We start from the raw sequence: 20,685 nt of genomic DNA, 5'->3' as shown, positions 1-20,685 counted from the left end.
GACGTGGACGGTGCCAGGTCGGACCGAGGCTTTTTTGTCGGTGGCTCGGCCTGTACAGAGGTCGATGGTTCTGGATCCTCGACGGGCCGAGACTTGTGCCGTCGATGGCGATGTTTATCCTTCCGATCTCCTTGCCCATCCGGGGAGGGGACGGGAGTCGACGGCCGAGAAGTCATCGATGGAGGACGGTCACCGGAGGGTTGACGATGATGGTGCAACTTCGACGGTGCCGGTTCCGATGACGTCGATGCTATCGATGGCGTTGGGGTGGGTGCATGGAAGAGGAGCCCCATCTTCTCCATCCTGGCTTTGCGACCTTTGGGTGTCATTAGGGCACATTTAGTGCAAGTCAGGACATCATGCTCACTACCCAAACACAAAACACAGACCCTGTGGGGGTCTGTGATTGACATAGTCCGGGTGCAATCCGGACATCGACGGAACCCCGTCGCCATGGCTTTAGGCCAAAATTTAGCCGTGGGATCGGCAATTGCCAACAGGCCTCGAGGGCCAAAATCGACGGAAGTCGATAAAAAATGGCAAAACACTTACCGGATTCCGCGAAGCTGAAAAAAAATTTGTCGAAGGGAGACCCCTGAGGGGCAAATTTTCTTCGGAAAGAAAAGAACCGAATTCCTGTCAGGAACGTGGTAGAAGAGCTCCTTTCACCGCGTGGCAACTGCTGCGCGGAAAAAAGAAGACTGAAGGGAGACCCCTGCTGGCTGCAGGGTCAGTGCCGTGCTGGGCATGCCCAGTAGGGGCCAGTCAAAGTTCTTTTAAACTTTGACAGAAGTTTTCCGTGGTGGGCTCCACCTTCGATGTCACCCATTTGTGAGGACAACCATCCTGCTTGTCCTGTGAGAAAATCTGATCCCTCAACTCTGGGATCAGGCGCCTCGACTCCCAAGGGCCATGGGGAACTGATGAACGTAGGTCCATCGACGTCTTCTCCCCCTTCCGTGGCCATCACAGGAACAAGGGGCTGGGGATCAACCTGCGTCATCGCGTTCTAGGACTTCAGGTTTGTCTCCATCCTCAGCATTGGGGAATGACCGGGCCAAGTGCCATGGGAAGCCTCGAAAACATCGGTACCGGTCACTGTTGGTGCACAGTGCCGGAATCGGGAAGGCACCGGTGTCCACCGGCGCCATGAAAAAAAAAAAAAGAGCCTGCAAACGGTCATTGACTGGCGGTCACCAATAAATGGTACTGTCAGGAATCGACTGCAAAGAAGGATAAGACACTTACCACACTGCCCTATGAAACGCCAACTGGGAGAAGGGGGACCCGGCGCAGAAAGCTACAGAGATCAAACTCTAGAAAAGCAGAGCTCATCAACCGTGAGGCAAACACTGAAGGGGGACCCCGCATGGAAGTGTAGATAGTGGCTTGCTGGGCTCAGTGTGCCAGTCAAAGTTCTAGAAACTTTGACAAAACGTTTTCTGTACTGGGCTCCATCTGATGATGTCAACCATGCGTGAGGACTACCATCCTGCTTGTCCTAGGAGAAAGATTAATTTTTACATAACTATTTTCTTCTAGCTAATCTCATTTCCAGCAGGATTTGGTGCCCCACCCCCAACTCTTCTCTCTGTAGGCACACAGGTTAATAGCTGGCCCATTCATTCATTCAGGTAACCTGCCTTCAGTGAGGCATATTGAGGGGGGAAAAAAAGGAAGATAATAAAGAAATCTATGAAAATGAAATGTCACGTTTCAAAGGCGAGAAAGAAATATCTTTAACTATTTAAGGTTATCAGATCATGAAATCACCTGCACAGCAAGGTGGTGACTGCACGGACCAGATACGTAGGAGGAATATTTAGTGAACGCAGAGCACGTGAACAGAGCCTGCTGTATCAAATCATGAGAAGGGGAGCTGAACCTAAGGTGCTCAAGTTTTTGCTTTAAACCTAAAAACCAAGGTAGCTTTTTTTTTTTTCAGCAAGATAGCAGGTGCTGGAGTCCCACTTTAAACCACCCAAATTAAGTTTTGGGAACACACCCTTTTAAAGCAGAACAATTTTTTTTTAGGGAGGAGAACAGAGGACCATTTAGACCTCAAAACGTTTCGTTTCTGCAGCATGGCTGCTGTCGACAAGAATTTTATCATGTTCTTAACGTGAAAGTCAGACCTATATAACATCTCTGTTACCCAAATAAGAGTCAGCTAGAATACCTGTTTTTTGTTGTTTTTTTTTTTAGAGAGGGGAGGGGAAGAGGCTGGGAATGGGAATAGGTATTTTTAAAACAAAAAGTAAAAAAAAAAAAAAAAAGCCATCCTAACTATTTCACCTAGTTCTCCATTTTAAAAACTAAATCTTCCCAGCTATAGGGAGCTTGGTTCTTTATCACTGCACACAGAATACAATACTGATATTCTATATTACGGCTAACCAGCCATATGACTGACCAAATGGCATTAAAACCCACGAGACTTGATCTGGAACATTAAACTTTCTTTATAAAAATATGCAGATCATAAAACGTTTTGCATCTAATGTTCTGTTCTGTTCCAACACAATTCCATCACCAAAACTTTTAAGTGCAGCTTTTAGGTTTTTGGGAGGGTTTTACTTTTTCTTATTTTAATGTAGCACACGCTGTCCAAGTTACCCTGTGTGCTCTTGTCTATCTTGGCTACTCCAATCTGTTTATGAAAGATACTGTAAGCAAGTGCCAGAATTTCACTTCAGCTTTAAGGCTGTATTAATAAAATAAAAAAAAATGTGGACAATTTAGTTGAACTACAAAAAAAAATAAAATAAAATAAAATATGCTGATGTGACCCATCCCTGCTCCAGCAGGCTCACCTCCGGACAGGGTAAAGAGGACAATTCACATTACATACTTCTATACTGCCCTTTTCACAAAACATGGGCCCAAAAGATGATTACATTATATTTAAAATAGAAGCCATTAAAAATCAAATAATTCCTAATAAAGATGGTCTCCACCCACCACGGTCTCTAGGGAGTGAAAAATAAAAAAATAAGAGACCACAATCGAAACAATCACAGAAGTAAATACACTCCCTCCCCAAAAAACCCTGAACAGTAGTGATCTCTGTCCTCCCCCACCCCCCACAGAGATACCTTAAATCAGAGCTTTCCAAACTGTGTGTCGGGACACGTTAGTGTGTCGCCTGCAGTGTGCAGGTGTGTCGCGCAAGCCCGGTCAACTCTGATGCGAGTTTGGGCTTTTTTTTTCCTAGAGATTCACTTTTTTTTTCAGTTTATGGGTTGCTTATTATTAGGTGATTTTTGCTGTCAATCGCGTTTTTTGGGGGGGGCTTGGTGGGTGGAACGAGCCCAGCCATCCTTGCATTGGCTGCTGCTGCCGATGAGGCCTGGCCATGAGGAGTACTGACTGCAAGCAGCAGTGTCTGGTGATCATGGAAGGGAGTGAAGCACTTAACTGGCAACAATCAAAAAGACGAGGTACATGAGTGTGGGGGCCAGACATGTGCTGGGGGGAGAGAGATGAGTGGGGGGCAAACGTGCTGGGGGGACAGACATGTGCTGGGGGGAGGAGAGAGATGAGTGTGTGGGGGCCAGACATGTGCTGGGGGGAGGAGAGAGATGAGTGTGGGGGACAGACAATTTGTTTTATTATTGTTTCTCATAAATTATAACAATAACATGAATCTTGGAATATATATTTTTAATATAAATTTAATGTTTTCATGAGATAGGTTGTGTCGTGAAACATTTTATTTATGTATATATTTAAGGAAACATACATAAATTGTCGAAATATGTTTCGTTCGTTTAACCTTTAACCTCTGGTTTGCTGGTAGACTGAATTACCGTGTCGTGAAATTATGTTTGTCTAAAAAGTGTGTCACCAACATGAAAAGTTTGGAAAGCTCTGCCTTAAATCATGGTGCTCATTACTGGCCAATAATGCTGATTTTTTTTTTTTTTTTTTAAATCAGCGTAGACATAACAAAAACTCATTTTCCATAAGTCACCTTTGTAAGTTCCTACCAACCAGGAGTCAGATTTAAAGCCGCGACCTTAAACTGACCAGCTTTCTGACCTCCTGCCATTCCCCTGAGCCCTCCCCAGCCCCTGCTTTGCGAAACCCCACCTTCCATGTAAGCGAAGCTACTGCTGTCTCCGGGACAGCTCATGTTACAGGTGAGTTCTTCCGGAGACAGCAGGACATAATCAGCCATATAAAAGTGGCTGGGGAAAAAAAAAAAAAAAAAAGCAGCTCTTCTCAGTTTTTCCGAACACATGCATTGCCGCGCGAGTCTCCCCAGTCTTTATATTAAGATGATTTGTCCTGCTGTCTATGGAGAACACTGGTTAAAAGTGAGCAGCTTTACTTTCTCTGTGGACAAGGACAGAGATCACCCACATGAGCGGGGGACTCACTAGTTCAGGGTTGCATGAAATTGTATATCATGCTCACATGTTGTAAGAGAACCATGCAATCTATAATTTTTGCCAGAGGTTGGAGGGAAGAGTTGAAGAAATCAAATACGCTCTTTAAAACTGCCTGTGGTGGAAAACGAAACCCTGCTTTTTCTGGCACTCTGAAGCAGATTACATTCGAGTACTGTAGGTATTTCCCTACAATCTAAGACCTAGATTTATGAAAAGGCAATAAATTTTCGCATGAATAACACCCGCGATAAGGAAAAGGGACGTGGCTGATAATTTTAGAGTTACCGCACCACACTTCGCATCTTGCAAGTTGAAAAGTGCCCAGACAGGCATTTCCTCAGAGAGAGACACAGATACTGACTCTTTATAGGATTTTCATATTAGCCAACTATTTATACCACTATAGGGGGGCCAGCTAGTAACTCAAGGTGAGGTTTTGGTGGTGGTCTAGGGTTTTGGGGCCAGTTTTACATGCACAGTGAGACATACGAACAGCGCAGTAGACCTCAGTGAAGATTTGACATGATTTGGAGTGAGGAAAGAGACCAAGATGAGATTACTTCAATGTTCTCTTGCCCTAGCTTGATAGATAGAGATTCTAGGGCGAGAGAGCATTGTGTGCCACCCCAGAGGCGCTCTCTCTCTCTCTCCTGTACACCACTCCCTCTCCCCTTCTCCATGCCCAAAAATGCCCGCATAGCTTGACTCCAGGAAAAATGGTGTAGTTATTTCCGGCGTTAAAAACGTGCAATAACATAACGCACTATCGCACACTGCAATAACGCCCCTCATTTTCATTGATCCCGCCCAAACCCCTCCCCAATCCCACCCCTTTGAATACATTTGAAAAATTTGCATTCGCATCGCACATTGCGATAGCTATCGCAATATGCGATAGCTATCGCATGCATTATGGCATTATCGCGAGCATTAGGGCCCTAACGCCCGCCATAATGCATTTTGATAAGAGATATAGTTGCGATGGAGAAGGTACAGAGAAGGGCGACCAAAATGATAAGGGGAATGGAACAGCTCCCCTATGAGGAAAGACTAAAGAGATTAGGACTTTTCAGCTTGGAGAAGAGTCGGCTAAAGGGGGATAAGATAGAGGTGTTTAAAATTACGAGAGGTCTAGAACAGGTAGATGTGAATCAGTTATTTACTCTTTCAGATAATAGAAAGACTAGGGGGCACTCCAGGAAGTTAGCATGTGGCACATTTAAAACTAATCGGAGAAAGTACTACTTCACTCAACGCACAATTAAACTCTGGAATTTGTTGCTAGAGGATGTGGTTAGTGCAATTAGTGTAGATGTGTTTATAAAAAGATTGGATACGTTCTTGGAGGAGAAGTCCATTACCTGCTATTGAGTTGACTTAGAAAATAGCCACTGCTATTACTAGCAACGGTAACATGGAATAGACTTAGTTTTTGGGTACTTGCCAGGTTCTTATGGCCTGGATTGGCCACTGTTGGAAACAGGATGCTGGGCTTGATGGACCCTTGGTCTGACCCAGCATGGCTTGTTATGTTCTTATGACCTTGTAAATTTGTACCCAAAGCAATGGAAGGGTGGCCTGACTTGCCGAAACTCACAAGGAACAGCAATGGGATTTGAACTTTGGCTTCCCTGGGTCTCAGCCCGCTGCTCTAACTACTAGCCTATTCATTCACTCCAATAATGAGCAGTAAAGGTCACTGATGCTTCTAAGGTGCACACAGGTCATGAACCCCAAGCACACGGTAAAACATAGCATGAAGAAGAAATCCCGATATCATTTGCATTATACTGGCTCATAGTGCACAGATTTTAATTCAGCTTAAAGAAACCAACTGCACAAGGGAACATTTTTGCACACACAGCCTTTCAAAAATAAGAGGGAACGTTAGTAAAGATATATACAGAAGACCAAGCGGCAGCCTTGCCTCTGTCTCCAGAAAAAAAAAGGATGTGCCAAGGATGCCGCTGAAGCCCCAACATGATGAGCTTTTACTTTACTTTCTGTCCTGGCTGACTGTAACAATACGAAATGCAATCAGATATCCAAGCTGAAAGTTCTTTTTGTATCTGAAGAACCTTATTTGATTAGGTTGAAGGCAACAAACAGTTCCTTCAAAACTGAACAAAGCTCTTCTTCAGTCCAATATATAAAGAGCCTGCTCATCTGTACGAGCTTGTGACTTTGGAAAATAAAATGTTGGCAAGATAGTAGATTGATTTAAATGAACATAGAGGGCACCTTTTGGGAAAAAAAAAAAACCAAGCTGTTATGGAAAATTTGAGTGTAGGGAGAGTACAACCCTATGGCTTGTATCTCAAATTGATATTTCATGAGATGAGCTAGAACTTCATTTAGATCCCAGGATGCAAGAGGATCTTTTATCAGCAGTTTAAGATGATTTAGATCTTTCATGAATTCAGCAACTGTACGTTGATAAGAAAGAGGAAGGCCCTTTACATTTTCCTGGCATACTGCTATAGCACCGAGATGAACTCTCGACAGCGTTGGGTCTTCAGTCCCGCTTCAGAAAAGGTTTAACAAGTATTTATTAACTAACAGGGAAACAGGGCACACGAAGGAGGCTTGAGGAAGCGCAGAGCACCAGACACTGAACCACTTCCATTAGAAGTTATAAGTTTTTCTCGCCGAGCATTTTCAACATGCTAGGAGAACTTTGAATACCCCAGAAGGCAATCGCAGGGAAGACATTAACTTGTTTTCAACATCCATGTAGCCAGAGCCAATTACTGAAGGTCATGTAAGAGACTCCCATGACTCTGCATGATAAGGGATGAGGATATGTGCAGTTTTACCAGATACTGAACCGCTAGACGTGGTAGCCATGGAAACCAAACTTGTAGGATCATTTATCAAAATGCGGCATAACGAATGCAAAAAGTATAGTAGCGCACGGCGCGAATGCAAATTTTTGAGGAGGGCAGGATCAGGGAGGAGTTTGGGTGGGTTTTAGTTAAATTAGGGGCCATATCGCACCGTGCGATAGCATAACACATGCTATTGCATGGTTTTAACGCCGGAAATAACTACATCTTTTTCCCTGGTGTTAAGCTGTGTGATATGTCTGAAATGGCCATAAACGCAATTCGCGTTAAATTTTTGGAATTGCATTTTGGCAATTTCTGGGATTGGGAGAGGGGAGAAGGAGTGGAGGAGAGAGAGAGTGAGATGAAAATTTGTACTATGTTCTCTCTCTCCCCTTAGCACAGGACCTGAAAAATAGGGATTCTCGCAGGGTGCGGTAAGTTTACCACGCCATACAATAATACCTATGCGAAGTGGTAAGTTATCGTGTGATGTGGTAACTTACAAATTTCCATACACACGCCCCTTTTTCATAACACATGCGTTATCAATGCGTTATTAACTTTTTTTGATGAATGATGGGGTTGGTGAGGCCAAAAATAAGGCTTTCAAGATCATTTGACCCTTTTTTTTTCCTTTTTGATTTCTGTGTTCTGGTTCTTGGTGGAATTGGAGAAAAAGCATACAGCAGACCTCAATTCCACAGAACCGAGGTGTCTGCTGTCAGACAGCCCACCATTGCTATCTTGGAGCAGCCTGTTTTAATGGTTTTGCAAATAGATCCATGATGGAGGTACCCCAGAACTGGAAAGGTTACCAAGCTACTTTGACTGTCCAGTGACCCAGAGCTGTAGCTAGCCCATGTGGCACCTATGGCCAAGTGAAAGCACACCCTCACCCGGACCACCACATACATCATGAGGCGGGAGCCTCTGTTAAATGGAGGGCACTTACAAAAAAATAAATAAATTTATTTTTGACCCAGCAATTTCCTCCCACTCCTTTAGGCTTCCAGCTCAGTTGGAACCAGTATGGGGATCTTGGCACCATGAGCCTTATGTATTTATAAAAATGTATAATCTGATCTACAATTCTAGGCAGAGTACAAAATTGCGTACAGATTAAAACATAACCATCAAAAGGTTCACAAAAATGGCAAAACAAAAATTATCTATACATCCATGCATAAAATATTGTTCACCATATCTAAATGAAGTTTCTAATGTTGAAATAATGAGCATGGATAATATTTTCAATCTGTATCGCGTGGATAGATCAGAGGATTCAATACCATCAGACAAATCCAATGTACATAATGTAAGAGGCTGGGAAACTGGGTGGTGGATGCCTGGAACGCCCTTTCCAGGTGAAGACAAAAACAGTGAGAGATTTCAAAGGGGCATGGGATAAACGCTGTGAATCCCTGAAGGCCAGAGGATGGAAATGAAGAAAAAAGTACATGGGAGTAACTGCTGGTTGTGGCAGTTACTACCCTTAACCAATAAGCCTTCATGCTGTTGATGCAACTTCAATCATTGCTCTCTGCTTTTATGGCAGGGGGAAAAGAGGGCAAAGGGAATTAGATTCAGACAGCAACCAACAAGGATATTGACATTTACGGTCTTGGAAACCAAGCATGGGAGTAACTTACTGATGCGGCTGTTACTGCCCTTAACCAATAAGCCTGACACTTGCGATGTAACTCAAACATTGCTCTTTGCTTCAACGGCAAGAGGGTAACGGGGAATTGGACTCTGACAGCAACCAACAAGAGCCCTGACTTTGATGGTCTGGGAAACTAAAGTATGGGGGTGTCTTGTGTGGCTCGGCTGATGCTACCATAAGCTTGCTGGGCAGACTGGAAGGACCGTTTGGGTCCTTTTCTGCCATCATTTCAATGTTTCTATGTTTTGGGGATTTTTTTTAGTTAAAATATTTCTTTTTTTTTTTTAAGAAATGGTTTTGTAATTGAACACGAGAGAGGAAGCACGAACAGACAGAATCCGGTATTTTGAAGAACGGCGCTGGCATTGCCACTTTAAACCCTGTGATATAAAGGGTCGGGGGCTAACACCAAATTATAAATGAAACGCCTTTCAAAATGTTTTTGGTTTTTTTTTAAATTGTTGCACCACCCACCGAGCATCAGCAGCTACAGACCCCCAGGGAGAGAGAACAAGAGCAAGGAACAGGGCGGCGGTCTACCACCCAAGAACCCATGAGAACTCCCGTCCCAAACGGCCTACGCATCTTAACAGATAAAGCAGTCGGGCTGCCGTCTTAGGTCCCCTTGAATGCACAGAAATAAACATTAACAAGTAAGAACAAAAAATAAATATATATATAAGGGGATAACCTTTTCTCGAACTAACTTAATACATTGGCTTGACATCGGGGTGGAAAACAGTCGGGTACCACAGGGCACACGAGAGTGTAAATGTTTTGCGAAATTAATACGTGACATTTCGCGGATTTACCGCATGGTCATTAATGGTGCAGGCGGCGAGGAAACCTAGCAGAGGAATTCTGGGTGAAAGATCAATTGGTGGGGTGGGTGTGGGGGAGCGAAACGGGGAGGGCAAGAGGACTGAAGCTCTACATAAAAATAAAAATCAGAGCCTGTACGCCGCGGCACGCCACTGAAAGGCCCAGACGGTGAAAGCGCGCTCCATCACAGCTAGCAACTAAATGGTTCATCATTTGTGTCGTAACGACTGACCATGCCAGCAGTAACGCAACCTCTCTCTTCTGAACATCCCTGCTGGTCTACGCGCAGAGATTTTAAATAAATAAATAAATAAATAAATAAATAAATAAATGAAAATGAAAATGAAAACCCACTGCCTTCCCCCACCCATGCTGACAAACTGTTTGTGAAGTGGAACCTTTCCGCCTCTCCACAGCAATGAAGAACTACTCAGTCACCTTCCCCACCTAGCACTTAAAATAAAAAAAAAACAAGTTTGCTGAAATTTACCTTAAACGTTTCCGGCCTGTTATACTCAGTGTGAAATGTACCATCCCTGCAAAATAAAACATGAATCAGCAGTCAGCAACACTGGAAATATTTTATTACTTCCTCTAGGTACTGCTGAATGTGGACAAACCTCTCTTATGGGCCAGATGTACATTGCGGGGGAGGGGATGAGGAACAGTAACAGATAGGGGCAGAGAAAGCCCGCACATCAGTTTTCCTGAATTGTTTTTGAAACTGTGCATCTTTCAGACCAAGGGATGTCCAATTTCTTCCAGCTTCAAGGGGCGGGAGGAATTCCACGGGGGGGAAAAGTAAAGTAACTATGGGACTTTTGTCCAGAAGTGTTAACAAATTGGAAAAGTGTATGCTTCTGGTGCAACATGAAGACACGTTGTGTTTTTATGCGTCGCTTCCTACCCGCTCTTGCCAACGGAGCAACGGCCCCCTCCCCCCAATCGGGGGTTCTCCCCAGGATGGATCTGGCTGAATTTTAGCAGGATGGTTGGCACTTTTATAAAAGACCCTGCAAACAATTTTCATTTTACACCTAGTCGTCCCCCCCCTCACTCCCCCTCCCCCAACACATGCAGACGGACAAACATGGCGACGGCAAGAGGCACTTCTACCGACGAGATACGCTTAATTAGGGTTCTATGTCTCTTTGAATCGAGGAAGACAGGAGAACAGTATCCGATATTTTGATGGCACGAGGTCTCAGAACGACTGTCACAATGACCTATCACTGGAGAGCCCTTTCCACCTTGTGCAAACATGCCCCATCGTGATCAGAGAGGACAGACAAGGGGCATCTTGATTACATAGCCCCACTTTGTAGCTAGAAGACAGTGGAGGGTGCAGAAAAAAAAATTGGGCAAGGCAGCAGCTCTAGTTACTTCTCCAATGGCAAAGCAGATTCCTAGATTTTTTTTTTTTGGCAGCCAACTTAAACCCACACCTCTCTAGCCTAGACGTAACTGTTTCCACTTAAGGTTTGCCGGAAACCTAAGTTAAGCATCTTTTTTATATGGACAATTATTATGCATCCCATGAACAGATGTCCCAACCTTTCATCAAATTATCTCCCCTTTGGCCATCCAGGGGCGTTAAGCATTACTGGAAGGCTTTCCGACATCGTTTTGAGGAAACAAGGCAAACTAAAAACGCACCGCGAGCGGACCACAGCACTTGCATGGTCTGGGGACAAAGAATCCCTTACGAAAGGGCAGCGAAACTGCACCCCCCCCCTTCCCCCCCCCAATCCGGCTTCTCCATCGCAGAGGGGTTCCGACGCACTCAGAGTCAAACCACCACAGAATTACGGGAAGCATACAAGGTCTGTGGCGTAGAGGAGGGGGTCTCTCAACTAATTTTAGGTACTTCTAGAAGACAACAGGGAGGGGCTTCGAGGAGGATCGTGCTCCATTACACAAACTGTCTGATTACACCGCAAGCTAACCGCTGAACTCAATGCATCTCCATCTCTCTCTCTCTCGGGGCCTGATTCCCAGTCTATTCTCTCATTCTGTGACTATTAAAAATAAACAAAAAACGTAGGGTCTGATCTTCAGCCACGGAGCGGCTAGTTAAATTAGCCAGATATCCAGCGGCTAGTTAAATTAGCCAGGATATTCAGCCGCACGCCGCACCGCTGAACGTACCCGGCTATCTTAAAGTTAAGATAAATATATCCGGCTAACTTTAGGACAGCCCTATGGCGCGACATGAGGTAGCCGCATTGGTTAAGCAGATAACTCCGAATATCAGGGTTAGCTGCATAACTTATGTGGCTAATCTGGCTCGCCCCAAAACATCTCCCGCCTGCCCTCGGACTGCCCCCGAATTTAGCCACATACGGCTTCAAATATCGCCGCTTTGCCATTTTGACAGATAACTCTTCAGTTATCCGTCTAAATGGCTTCTGAATATCGGTCTCTATGTGAATCTGGCCCTTTTTGGGAAGGGGGGCGGGGCAAGGGAGCCTTCTCAATGTTCCCCCCCCCCAAAAAAAAAAAAAAAAAAATTACCGGGGGAACACAGGACTCTCCCTAGTCCTAAAAGGGAATATATATCTATTCAGGTGTGGAAAAGCAGTTTTAATTGCACTTAAATATTGAAATTAAATACAGATTCACTGCATCTAACTCACTTATAATGCAACAGTTCCACTCCACTGGGCTTCGAGCTTGGATCAACTTTCACCTTCTTACATAATTTTCTGCTTTCTGTATCCCTGCAAATGACAAAGACAAGTAAGCGTTATTAACGTGCGAGTACTGTCTTATTAATTGCCAGTCAAAATCCAGGTTTATGCATCCAAGCAGCCGGAGAGAACTATACCACAGGGTGAGACACCTTTGTTAGGGACTCGATCTTACATAGGTGGTAGGACTGGGGCAATGCCACCACAAGCTACACCGCAGGCAGCTCAAGAGCGATCCCTGCTGGCAAGGCAATGAACTGCACGACAGATCCAGCTTCACCGAGGCTTTAATTGGCAAGAGAACGAAGGCCATGAGAAAACGAAGAATTAGCACTCAACAGAACATGCCAGACTTGACAACACGAGAAAAGGAGAATCCTTCATTCATACAGAAAACAGGTATTGCCACAGACAGAAGCGGTATAAACATCCCCAACTCTGCCCTGTCCACCCGCCTCAACCCTGCTCTGGAGGGAGCCACCTCTATTAAAGGCTGGAAGGAGATTCAGCCTCCACGCCTGCAGGGTGCAGACCCCGGCCTCTACGCCGAGGCTGCCGGGTGCTAAATTAGTGCAAAAAGTTGTCATGGTGATTTTAGGGACACGGAGAACTGCACAGAAACCGGTCAACTCATTTCATACAGGCTACCTTCTTACTCTCCTAGCGGCCCAAGCCGGATCTCAACCGGCGGACCTAGAGGTGAAAGTCGCTCTTAATGTCCTTTGAGCCTTCCAGGGTCCCAAACACCCCAGGTTCACTTTTTCATTTATTCTTTACTGGGTTCATTACTATTACAAGCTCCCTAGCAGGCCACCGCCACATAGCGGATATGCATTGACTTATCTAGCCTGGATACGTACGGACTTATCCAGCTAAGCACCAGCAAACCGTGACCAGATAGCCACGCAAGTAATGACTTATCTGGCTAAGTCGTCTTGACACTTTTTTTTTTGTCTTTGGCGGGGGTTTAAGTGCCACTGCAGTAGTGCTAGAAACTTAACTCCATCTCTGACCTGGAGTGAAATTTCCAACTCTAAGAAAACACCCCCAGGTTGGGCCAACGTACCTCTCTGCCATCGGGGAGTGCTACTACTTGATGCCCACATTAGCAGGGGATTTCCATGCGAGGACGCCAAGGCAGCGCTCTCTCCTTTTGGGACGCATGTTTTCTACGCACGCAAAACTCTTTGCCGCGCGGGCACAGAGGCTTGCGTGCGGAAAAACGTGCTTTGAGGTGCAGGCTGAACACGCCCTTTCTGCCCTGGCCTGGGTGTCACTTACACAAGGGCACCTGAAGACCCAGGTACACCAGGAGGGGCATTAACATTCCATACCATTAAAAAGCAGGTCTGACCGAACACCTTGGAAAACACTTGTGTGTCATCAACAGTCTACAATAAAGTACCCGTTTACATGCTGTCTTAATTCTCATTATTACACTCGGCTAAACAAGGGGGGGAGCATTTCATTTCCAAAAACGTTAGCTGGGACACGGGCTGGGGGGGAGGGGGAGAGGCTCACTATACCGCAGAGTCACGCTGTATGAATACACTGGAAGCAATCTATTTACAATTAAATTAATCATGGGGGGGAAAAAACAAAAAACATTCCCTTGGAGTCTGTACATTTACTGCTTATATTAATGTCACAACTGGGGTACAGACCTGCTGACATTACTTCAGGCTCACAACTGCTCCATCTGGGCAAAAACTACCAGACGCCCCCCCCCCCACCCAACAGTACTTCATTATTTATTTTAGGTATAAAGAGGCAATGCACTTTTACAGCACTACGGCTGTCGCTGGAATGTGCGCGCTCCCTAAAAGCAGCATAAATGCAGGTAACTCCACAAGCGCTACCCTTTTTTTTTTTTTGTGCTCGGTGTCACCTGGAAGTGCCGAACTTCAGCTATTGAATGACAGCCAGTTCTAAGTGGCTGCTGAAATATGGGCATTCAATACAGCAATTCAGCACAGTCAGAGACAAAGAGCCACTTGACACCTTTGCATGGGGCAAAAAAAAAAAAAATAAAGAAATTAATTTTGATGTGCAAGACATCGGCAAATTCTTTTGAAACCAAAGCCCTTCGCTGACCTCCCCACCCCCATCCCCAGCAAGAGACTAGATCAGCTTGGCTTTAAAAAAAAGGCACAGCTCAGCGTGTCAGGGCAACCAAAGCGTGCTCCTGACTATGGAGTAACTCTCCTTTGTGACAAAGCAAAAGGTAAAACGCACACTGCACGGGGAAAAAATTTAAGATAATTTAGTAGTTAAGTTATTATGATCTCACTTTTCTTTGTATTTTATTTCCAAGCACTCAAAGGCTTTGAAAGCAGGTCTTGAATTGGACTGGCACTGGTGCGCGTGACAATATAAATCAGGACACTGCAGTGCTAGATCCTTCTCAGGTAAGGCACCCCCCCCCCCCCCCCACACACACACACACACACACACCAACCATTTCCACCTCCTTAGCATGCACAGCTGAGGATCAGATGCAGAGGAGGAGATATTAAAAAAAAAAACCAACCGTACATGGCCAAGATAAAAATACATAGTATGAAAAAATAGGGAGGGGGCTGGTTCTTTGGGGTCTGCTGCTCACTATGCATTGCAGGGGGTCATCAACCAAGAAACAACTGAATCAGAGCAAAATAAGGTGCATACATACCTGGCTGACCTTGTCAGATAAGTTTTAAATTTTATTTTAAGTTAGCCATATTATAGAGTGCTTTTATTACTGACATTTTTTTTGTATTATCTGTGTTTGCATGAATTGAAACCTCTCTTTATATTTTTCCTAGATAGCGAAGAAACAAAGTGATCGGTATAAAGCAGCCTTTATTGAAATGGGCTGCTTTATACCGATCACTTTGTGTTTCTTCGCTTACCAGCAATTTGGATCGGCTTACGATTTGTTTCTTGGGTACTATTTTTCCTAGTTATACAGAATGTTAAGAATCCTTGCTAGTTTTTATTAAGTTGTTTGTTAAAGACAAAAAATTGAAGATACTAGCCTTTTTTTTTTTCTTTAACAAACAACTTAATAAAAACTAGCAAGGATTCTTAACATTCTGTATAACTAGGAAAAATATAAAGAGAGGTTTCAAATCATGCAAACACAGATAATACAAAAAAAAACTCCATATGTTTATTTCCTCCCTTCCTCCCACCCCTAGATTATTTCTTTTTAAAAAGGTTTTCCAACAACTTAGGCTAAGTGAATAATATAAAACCTAACGGCCAGATTTTAAAAGGACCACGTGCATAAAAATGGTGTTAAACCCAGTTATGCGCCGAAGTGCTGGGCCTCTCCAAAGGGGCGAGCCGGGGAGGGGGCGTGGTCTAAGCGGGGAGGGCCGGGACAGTGCCATTAGCTGCTGTCCCAGGGAAGCACGTGCCGGCAGCTGGACGGTGTGCAAAATCTACTGCTGCTCCAAAGGAACAGCAAGGTAAAAAATTAAAAAAGAAACAAATCTAAGCGTTAGGTAGGGGGTAGGGGTCAGGGAAGAGAGGGAAAAAGGTAGGAAGGTTATATAGGGGTATGGGAAAGTTCCTTCCCAGTCTGCTCCTTAACTGGGGGAAACCCTACTTTCGTCGCCGCACATTACACTGTAAAATCCAACCCCCTGCGCACGAGTCGCAGGCCACTCGTACATGCGCACACGGATTTTAAAATCTGGGAGTGTATGTGTGCGCAGCCATTGGATTTTATTACATGCATGCGCATGTTATAAAATCGGCACGTCCATGTGCGTACACAAGGACCCGCATGCAGCTGCTTTTAAAATCGGTCCCTAAGTGAATAATACAAAACCTAAGTACAAATCTCACAACTTGTATATTAGTCACTATTAAGAGAAGATCTATCATTTGGAGAATTAAGTGTTGTCCAATTTGCCTTCAGCTGTCTGCAATGAAAAAGGACCAGACTAATTTGAAAGAGGAATTGTCCAGGTTTCAAAAATACTCCCCTTCCTTACAGCATCCAGAATATAACCCTCAACTCCCACAGAGGATTCAGAAACCTAGGAATAAACTGTTTACAACAGGCTCTGGTATAACAAGATCTGTGACTCAAATACCCAATTTCCCTAACTGTGCAGCATCCTATTTATCTGTCCCCACTCCCATAGAGAAGTCATATCCAGAATTCAGAAATCCAGGGACACCCACTCTCCCTGCTCTTACCCTTATATAATGCCTTTTCTGCAATGGAAAACGAAGGGGATAAAGAAGCTCCAGCATAGAATATGAAGTGATATCTGAAAAAAATGTAGTCAGCCTGTGTACCAAAAACCCTTAAACATTATCAAACGTATCATCAGAGGAACCAATTTCGGAGCTCATTTCAATGGGGTCACAATAGTTAAATGTCTTCCAGGATTCTCGGCTAGCAGAAATTCTAGCCAGATAATCAATGTAATTACAGAAGAAAGTAGGGACACTGATATCAATGTTATCCATCTGGGGACCAATGCCTCACTAAAAATGGTATCCATACAGTACAGAAAGACTTTCAAAATTTAGGGAAGAATATTAGACACATGCAAATACTACTGCCTTTTTGGAAGTATTACCTGTTCATGGAAAGGGAAATAAAAAGCTAAACCATATAGATAATTTCTAATCCTAGCTCAGAATCTGGTGAAAGGAAGTGGTTTTGGAGACACTGGAGGCTGGGGCCATATATGGAACAGTAAAAGGCTATATGGTAAGGATGCCCTATATTTGTCTGTGGCAGGAAAGAGGATGCTTAGCGAGAAAATCAAATTATACATAAGACATTTAAACTAGACAGCAGGGGTGACAAGCGGTGGCTAATGAATTTGACATGCCACCCCCAAACAATACAGAAAGTGGGAGAAGAAAATAACATCAATCTCAAAAAAGCAGAAAAAGGTAACTGTGAAGAGCAGCAAAGGAAGGAAATTTGAAAAGCTATGACCACAATTGTTCATGGTCTGAGCAATAAAATCCCAGACCTTCAGGCCCTAACTGTGGAGGTGGACTTGGAGATTGTTGTTGTTACAGAGTCATGGCTCGCTGAGTCTCACGACTGGAATAAGGCCAACCTTGGCTATAGCTTAAGGAAGGACAGAAATCAGAAAAGGGGGAAGAGTAGCTCTTTATGTCAAAAATATCCAAGCAACTAAAATGCAAGGGAAATGGGGTAGGGAAGGAGCATTATGGGCTGTACTGAAAAAAAAAAAAAAAGAAGACGGCACTTCCATTTACACTGGTGTGGTCTACAGGTCTCTGACTCAAACAGAAGACTTGGACAGAGATCTGGTCAAAGATATCCAAAAGGTGGAAAAGAAGAGAGAAGTGTTGCTCATTGGAGATTTTAATCTGCCAGATATGGATTGCAGTATCCCTACTGCAGAAACTTCAAGAAATAGAGAGATACTGGATGCCCTTCAAGCAGCTCTGCTCAATCAAATGGTAATGAAACCCACGAGGGAGGGTGTGATACTTGACCTAGTGCTCACAAACGGGGATAATGTCTCTAATATCCAAGTAGGTGCCCACCTGGATACCAGTGATCATCAAGACGGTATGGTTTGATATCACAAATAGGATACAGAGAGGTCACACGAGGATACAAGAGTTGAATTTCAAGAATACAGACTTTGTCAAAATGGGGACGTATCTGGAGGAAGAACCAGAAGACTGGAAGAAAATGGGGGAGGTGGAAGAACAGTGGACCAAATTAAAAGGTGCTGTAACAAAGACAACAAATCTATATGTTAGAAAAGTAAACAAAAGTAAGAGGAAAAAGAAACCAACCTGGTTCTCAAAGAAGGTGGCTGAAAAAAATAAAGGCAAAAAGAACAGCATTTAGGAAGTACCATACTTTCTAGTGCAGTGGTTCTCAACCTTTTTTTGGCCGGGACACACCTGACAGATGGTTCTCACATGCGTGACACACTGAACATGTGACCATCACGGGGCTAAATGTAAACATGCACTCTGCATCCACAGGAATCCCCTCAACCCCCAGCAATGAGTGCAGAGCAGATCTGGAGCATTACCCTGTACAACTCGCCATACAAAAAAAGATATTCTGGTTCTGATGACATCTCAGTAAAAGCAAAACAAACTCCCTTTACTACCAGGCACAATAGCCTTCCTTATGAAAAGACAGTAATTTACCACTAATGCATGGCCTATTGAGAAAACACAACAAATAAGATTGATACAAATACCTACATGCTAGTAAAATACCTCACCTCGGTCACACACCCAGAACTGACCTTCACCAAGTACAGAAAAACCACAAATTATAAATATGGAGACAGAAACTGGAATGGAAAACCAAAAAAGCCACTCTGCATGCAGTGCGAACCTGGAGAAATGGAAAGAGAAATATAGCACCTAACACAGTCCCAGGAGCTGCAATAATGCACAGAAATTAATCCGCACACAGTTACACCTGTATTATGGAATGCACTCAAACAGTAACAACCCTATGATGAAAAGGCAACACTACAAATATTAAACCAGGCCCTAAACACTAAATCATTTCCTATTGGGAAAACAGAATAAGCCAAGCTGCTATAGAGCCCCACACAGAAATTGTAAAGCTATACTAAAAATGTTACAAAACAGCTGCTGAACAGAATAACATCCAAAAATTAAAAAAATGTCCACATATCAATAAAATATTTCAAATCAGCAGACATCGCAGAATACCTAATAATTAAAATGGCAGTCAATCAAGAAAAATAACCTTAAAAAGCCACCTTTACTTACCCTCTCCAGCAACTCTCATATTCCTATCCCTTGCAGGCCAATTGCACTCACCAGCAGCAGCAGTGGCTGTTGAAGCTCTGTTCTCACAGTCCTCTTCCTTAGCGCCCACAACCAGTCACTCACACACACACCCACCCAATTAGACCCCATGACCCGTCTCAGTCTCTCTCACACCAGTCATCTTTTTGACCAGTCTCTCTCACACAGAAACACATCACCTCCCTGACCAGTCTCTCTCTCAATCACACACATGCTCTCTCATATACAAGCTCTCAATCACACACAAATGCTCTCACACCCATTCACACCAGCTCTCACCCAGACTCAGATTCACACCCACAAGCTCTCACCCAGGCTTCCATTCTGTTACGATTGTCACTGCCCATCGTCTCCAGTCTGCCCTCCTTACCTCTCTGGCGACTCCTCCCGTGGTTGATGGGCGTCTGCCTGCCATCCTCTCCGGCGTCCCGGTCTGGCTTGGACACTGCCTCCCGCCATGCTACCCTGCTTCAAATACTTTTTTTGGCGCGAACCTCAGGGGCATCCCCCCTGTGATGATGTCACGCATCCCAGATACAAAAAGCCTACACTACTGCTAGCTAATCGAGTTATCAACGGTATTCATACAGGAACTCATTACGGATGGGATTCACTCTCCATGCCTAGCTGCTCTGCCTTACCATTATTGGACTATCTCTATTTGGGGTACCCCTCTCTTCTCTTTCAGGTCGCTGTCTAGAACCGGTACTCGCTCGAGGGCCCATGTTCCCGGACTCACTGCCTGAACACTATTTCTGCCTGGAAGATACCGCTGCCTACACCATCAGTGAGTTGCCATCTACTTCTCTCAGACCTGTTGCCTGGAACCAGGTACTTGCTCCTCAAAGGCCTGCCTCTACTCCAGCTCCTGTGTTTCCTGCCGAGAGAGACCGCTGTGTGAGTGCTCAACCAGCGAGGCTCTGTTCCAGAACCCTCCATATGCTTCATTGTACTCACTGTTTCAGTTTCTCTTCACTACAGCACAGCCATAGTGGGATCGCAGTTCCAGTGCCCTGAGGGACTGCAGACCCAGCCGGGCTTCATCTCTGCTCACTGCTGCCACCTCTGGTGGCTCCTCAATACTGTTAATAAAAGATCTATCTGTGTTGTGTCTCCTAAAGCTGAGCCTGACCTGTGGCCCCTCACGGGACTTCCCCCCATGGGCGTGGTCAGCAGCCACAGTGTCCAAGGGTCCACCCAAAACCTTACAAACAGTAACATATTCACATCCACACACACCAGCTCTCACCCAGGCACCCACAGACACAAGCTCTCACCCAGGTACCCATTCACACCCACAGACACAAGCTCTCACCCAGGCACCCATTCACACCCACACACTCTCACCAAAAACCTCTTCTTCCTTCACTGCAGGGATGGGCTCCAGTTCCGCCGCGGCTTTAATCCAGCAGGGCTTCTTTTTTTGCCGCCAAGGGAATGGGTTCCCATGACAGCCTCGGTCGGGGATAGGTTTCCTCTTTGCCGCCACGGGA

General features: G+C 44.6%; 1 protein-coding gene across 1 annotated transcript in view; it reads right to left on the bottom strand.

Moving 5' to 3' along the window:
- Window positions 1-20,685, bottom strand: part of PDIA5 (protein disulfide isomerase family A member 5) — a 316,663-nt gene that overhangs the window by 209,463 nt on the left and 86,515 nt on the right. The window contains exons 4-5 of the mRNA XM_029605221.1: window positions 12,344-12,427; window positions 10,198-10,243 (exon numbers count right to left, since the gene is read on the bottom strand). Of these exons, the coding sequence (XP_029461081.1) occupies window positions 10,198-10,243; window positions 12,344-12,427 (130 nt within the window). The remainder of the gene's footprint in view (window positions 1-10,197; window positions 10,244-12,343; window positions 12,428-20,685) is intronic.

The sequence above is a fragment of the Rhinatrema bivittatum genome, chromosome 6 (genome assembly GCF_901001135.1).
Source record: "Rhinatrema bivittatum chromosome 6, aRhiBiv1.1, whole genome shotgun sequence".
Taxonomy (NCBI): Eukaryota; Metazoa; Chordata; class Amphibia; order Gymnophiona; family Rhinatrematidae; genus Rhinatrema; species Rhinatrema bivittatum.
Note: the sequence above shows the minus strand (reverse complement) of the source record. Positions and strands in the feature narration are given on the sequence as shown.